At 39.5% G+C, this 5,816-nt stretch overlaps 1 protein-coding gene across 4 annotated transcripts in view; it reads right to left on the bottom strand.

Annotated features, from left to right (window-relative positions):
- The window catches only part of RBBP5 (retinoblastoma binding protein 5), a 41,116-nt gene that overhangs the window by 21,663 nt on the left and 13,637 nt on the right, over window positions 1-5,816 (bottom strand). For all 4 annotated transcript variants that reach the window (XM_011990425.1, XM_011990426.1, XM_011990427.1 and 1 more), the window contains one exon: window positions 3,112-3,252. In XM_011990425.1, the coding sequence (XP_011845815.1) occupies window positions 3,112-3,252 (141 nt within the window). The remainder of the gene's footprint in view (window positions 1-3,111; window positions 3,253-5,816) is intronic.

The raw sequence follows: 5,816 nt of genomic DNA, 5'->3' as shown, positions 1-5,816 counted from the left end.
AGCAACTCGGGAGGCTGAGGTCAGAGAATCACTTGAACCTGGGAGGCAGAGGTTGCAGTGAGCCGAGATCACGGCACTGCACTCCAGCCTGGGTGACAGAGCAAGAATCCATCTCAAAAAAAAAAAAAAAAAAATTACTTTTTCTCTTTTTGAGTTTTGATGTTTGAAACACATATTTTAACACTGTCTTATGTGGGTCTCAATGTACGTAAAGCAAATATTTAAGACAATTATATTATATTATATACAAGAAAGGACAAGGGGACAACAGGAAGGTAAGGTTTCTACGCTTCACTTGAACTGGTAAAATGTTCACCAATACAACTTATCACCAGTAGACTGTGGTAAGTTATAAATGTATAATGTAAAACCTAGCAACCACTAAAGCTACACAAGGGTATATACACTCAAAAACACTACAGATAAAGCAAAATGGAATTCTAAAAACTTGTCCAAGTAGCCCATAGGAAGGCAGGAAACAAAAACAAAAAGAAAATGGAACAAGTAAAAAAGTCACCCAAAACCTATACTTTATCCAGGTTTTGAAATCAAGAGGAGATGCTATTGAGAAATTCAGCAGGCAATATAATCTCCATGGTTAAGAACACGGCTCAAAAGTCAGACTTCTGCTCAAGCCTAGACATTACCACCTCCTAGCTGTGTGATCTTAGGCAAGTTACTTAAGTTTTATGGGCTTCAATTTCCTCATCTATAACACATGAATAAAAATGGTATCTACCTGCAGAAGGCTGTTGAGATAATTTAAATTAATACATAAAAAACTTTTAGCCTGGCACATAATAAGTACTCAATGCCTGGTACATAATAAGTGCTCAAAAAAAATATTTAAATCAGAGACAAAATAAATATATTCCCAGACTCAGGACTCAGGACTCAGGAACAGAGGAAGGCAGGGGTAAGCTAAGGTTATAAATATAGAGGGATTAAGTTAAAGCCTGCACACAAAAGGACTCTGGTGTCTCTCTTCTACTGGCTCTAGAATATCTATAGCCAGGCAATTAGTGAGTTCTTCTAGAGAACGTCAACTCTGAGGAGGCCTAAAGGTGTTAAAATGCAAAGTTGCACAAAAAAAAGCCAATAGCTGGATGGATGATGATGATGATGATGATGGGAGGGTAAAAGGGTGGATGATGGGAGGGTAAAGGGTAAGTTAAAATTCAAATACACTGTAACAGGAAACTCAATTTCTGAAATTAACGAAAAAGCAATACACATTATATTAGAAATACGAAGCTAAACAGCAGAAGAAATAGCCCCCAAAAATAGAAGTCTACTGGGAATGGCACAAGACTGAGAGTGAGGAGAAAAAAGGAACAGGTTTTGTTGCTATTCTTATAGGCCTGTTAGCACAAATAGACTATAGAACAAAATGTTAGCTATGATTCCGTTTTCCCTCTAAACTCTTCTATACTAGGGGGTGGGTGAGTTACAAAAAAAAAAAACCTACTGCTACTGCACTATAATTTTTGTTTTCTTTCACAGCAAGCTTGTATTTCTGTCATAATGGAGGGAAATCTAACTAAAAATTAAGTTATAAAGAAAAGTAAAAACTAAAAAAATAATTTATTCTTCAATTCCAAATTCTATAAGCTCAAGAATTAGGAATTATCATATTTTCTTACAGCTTCTTTCCCAAAGACAGATGGGTCTTTACTGATTCTAATGTGCTAAAGTCTACCTATGGCCCCCATCCAGTGCTTGAATTTCTTCTGCAGCATCCTAAAAACGGGGGTGGCAAGCTCAGGCAAGAACAGCTCTCGGATAGCTCTCTCCTGGGCAGTTAATCCCATCTACAGCACCTCTGCTTGGGAGCTCCGCTCTACTTGGAGTTAACTTTTGTTTCCCTATACCTAACTTCTGTTCACTACCTACTAATTCTGTTTTGTTTTTTGGGGTTTTTTTTCTAGACAGGGTCTCACTCTGTAGCCCAGGTAGATCTCAGCTCACTTCAACCTCCGCATGCCGGGTTCAAGCGATTCTCCTGCTTCAGCCCCCCAAGTAGCTGGGATTACAGGCGCACGTCACCATGCCTGGCTAATTTTTGTATTTTTAGTAGAGACGGGGTTTCACCGTGTTGTAGGGGCTGGTCTCGAACTCCTGACCTCAAGTGATTGGTGAGCCTCGGCCTCCGAAAGTGCTGGGATTACAGGCATGAGCCACTGCGCCCAGCCAGTACCTACCAGTTCTGCTTCTACATCCTGGGCCATTTTTTTCTCTCTTTCATATATCAACTTTACTAATAGTTGAAGTTAGCTATCAGGCCTACTCAGAACTTCTCTTGGTAAAATTTGTTCCCTAATATGCTCAAATAAGGAACAGTTAAATCTATTATGCATGTATACTATGCAATACTCTATAGACACAACTATTTAAAATAATGAGACACAGAGAAATATCCACTATATGGTAAGTGGAAAAGCAAGCTACAGAACAAAATATATTTATTTTTGTTTAAAAACATATTATGTGGATATATGTATTTTTTCCACATATATAGATATCTTATAGACAGGATATATTCCACACTCTTTAACAGTGGTTACCCCAAGAAGTAGACAAAGGGCTTTCATTTTGTACTTTGCGTATTAATATTTTTAACGGCCAGGTGCAGTGGCTCACGCCTGTAATCTCAGCACTTTGGGAGGCCAAGGAGGGCAGATTACCTGAGATCAGGAGGTCGAGACTAGCCTGGCTAACATGGTGAAATCCCATCTCTACTAAAAATACAAAACTTAGCCGGGCGTGGTGGCATGCTTCTGTAATCCCAGCTACTCAGGAGGCTGAGGTAGGAGAATCACTTGAAACTGGGAGGCGTAGGTTGCAGTGAGCCAAGATTGCGCCACTGCACTCCAACCTGGATGACAGAGCAGGACCCTGTCTCAAAAAAAAAAAAAAAAAGAAAAAGAAAAAGAAAGAAAGAAAGAAATGTATTCAGTAGAGCCAACCTAGATAGAAAGATTATTTTATGTAGAAGTTTTGAAGAGATGCGTATTTGCCTTCTAAAACCATAACTAAAATTATCATGAGCCCATTCCATATAATCCATATAGAATTAGACCCCACCCCAGGAGAGAAATAGCTTAGACATACTGATCTCGCGGATGATACTGGACTTTTAAGATGGGTGAAGGGAATCGAAACCTCTGGTCACAGTCGCCTGAAAGAACATCCCACTGTGACACTATGTTATCAGTGGAGGCACTCACGAGCTTATGGCCGTCTCGGCTCCAGCTGAGGAAAAACAGGGGTAATTTAGCACATATTCTAGGTATACCGTACCACTCTCAGGAATAAACTGTGTAAGTCACACACTACTGCAACTGCACAGGTCAACAATGTTTCTGGTTTTGTTCTACTTATACTCAAACATGACATTTTATTATCTAGTAATGGAAGCTCATAATATTTCAAGATAAAACTATAAAGTGACTCAGTGAAATAAGAGATTAAAAACATCTTAGAAGAGTCTAAAAATCAGCTGGCCTTTAAGGTTGACATATTTGAACTTTCTGAAGTTATCTCAGAAGTTGCACCATCATGGTATAAACAAAACAAAAAAAAATGGTAAGTATCTGTTATTTAAAATAATTTTAAAAGAAACTGAGAAAGAATTAATTCCTCCTGCTAAGTACAGATAAACACACTGGACATCACATATAAAAGAGACAAAAAGGGTTCTGAAAGGTAGACAAAGGACAGACAAGCCAGAGACTGCAGAATCTTAAGGATGACACAACAGTGAAATCCCGGAATTTTCTTTCTGCCTCATGTTCTCCGTTCTGGGTGAAGGAAAAGTCAACAACCTGGTAATGCTAGTGGACACACACAAAAATCCCCAAGAAGAGGCTGCTTTCCCCAGCTAAGGGACCAGAAAAGGACAGCCTGGCAAGACAGAAAACTTCAAGACAACCACCAATCTACTCCAGCCAAACATCACAGAAAAGAACTGCAAATCCCCCTCTTAGCAAGGTTCAAGCGGATAGCCTAGACTTCACCTTTATCCAGCTATAACAAGGCACCCTCCCCACCTCACTGGGGTGGTGTCCAAGAAGGCTCAGTAGGGAATCAGATTTGCATTACCACCAGCAGTAATGAGGTTGCACCACCATGGTGTCAGAGGACACACAGAGAGAAGGAACAAGGAACTCCTATCCTTCCCAGACAGGATGTTATCAGCAGAGATCTAGTAGAGAGCCTAAACTTTCAATCCCCCCCAGCAGTAACGAGGCCAAGTAAGAAGAAATCTGGACTTTCACCCACCTCTGGCAATAACAAGATGGCACACTCCATTACCCTGTGCAGTATCAGAGGAGGCCTGCTAAACTAGAAGATTTAAATAAGATCTACAGGCCGGGCACAATGGCTCACACCTGTAATCCCAGCACTTTGGGAGACCGAGGCAGGCAAATCACTTGAGGCCAAAAGTTTGAGACCAGCCTGGCCATATGGTGAAACCCCGTTGTCTACTAAAAATACAAAAAATTAGCCAGGCATGGTGGTATGCGCCTGTAGTCCCAGATACTCGGGAAGCTGAGGCAGGAGAATTGCTTTAACCTGGGAGGCGGAGGTTACAGTGAGCCAAGATGGCACCACTGAGCTCCAGCGTGGGCGACAGAGTGAGACTGTCTCAAGAAAAAATAAAAAATAAATAAGATCTACAGTCTCATAATACCCAAAATGCCCAGGTTTCAAATGAAAATCACTTGTCAACTCAAGAACAAAGAAAATCTCAACTTGAGTAAGAAAAGACAATCAATAGACACTAATACAGAGATGACATAAATGTTAGAATTATCTGACAAGGATTATAATGTAGCCATCATAAAAATGCTTCAACAAACTATTATGAACATGCCTGAAACAGATGGGGAAAAAAACCCAGAAAATCTTAGCAAAGAAATAGAAGATACAGAGAAGAATCAAATGGGAATTTTAGAACTGAAAAATATAGTAACAGAAATAAACTCAATAGATGAATTCAGCAGTCAATGGAGGAAAAAAAGGGAAAGAATCAGCAAACTGGAAGATGGAATAAAAACTACCCAATCTCAATAGAGAGAAAACAGACATATATATATGATGTGTCTGTGTGTATACATATGTGTATACATATATATGTGTGTGTGTGTATATATAGATACACATACACAGAGCCTCAGAACTATAACAAAAGATCTAATATTCATGTCATCAGAATCCTGGAAGGAGAGAATACAGACGTGGATGTTAAGGTATTTGAAGATATAATGGCTGAAATTTTCCTAAATCTGGCAAGAGATATAAAACCTACAGATTCAAGAACATCAACTAGGATGAGCCTAAAGAAATCCACTCCAAGAAATACAAACTTCTGAAAACTAAAGACAACGAAAAACTCTCAAAAGCTGCAAGAGAAAAATGATGCCTTATCTATAGAGGAACAACAACGTGAATGAAAAGGGATTTCTCATCAGAAACCACGGAGGCCAGAAGGAAGTGGCACGTTTTTCAAGCGCTAAAAGAAAAGAACTGTCATCCCAGGAACAAACAGGTAAACTGAGACATTTGTTGCTAGCAGACATACTCTAAAGTTGGCTACCTAATGTTCAGAAAAGATTAAATGAAGGGTTTAGAAGGAAGGAAGAATGAACAATGAAGACTATAAATATATGGGTAGATAAAATTACTTTTTCTCAGCCAGGTGTGGTGGCTCACACCTATAATCCAAGCACTTTGGGAGGCCAAGGCAGGCAGATCACCTGAGGTCAGGAGTTTGAGACCAACCTGGCCAACATGGTGAAAACTCATCTCTACTA

The sequence above is a fragment of the Mandrillus leucophaeus genome, unplaced genomic scaffold (assembly GCF_000951045.1).
Source record: "Mandrillus leucophaeus isolate KB7577 unplaced genomic scaffold, Mleu.le_1.0 Scaffold38, whole genome shotgun sequence".
In the NCBI taxonomy this organism is placed as follows: domain Eukaryota; kingdom Metazoa; phylum Chordata; class Mammalia; order Primates; family Cercopithecidae; genus Mandrillus; species Mandrillus leucophaeus.
This window is presented reverse-complemented; position numbering and strand designations above follow the sequence as displayed.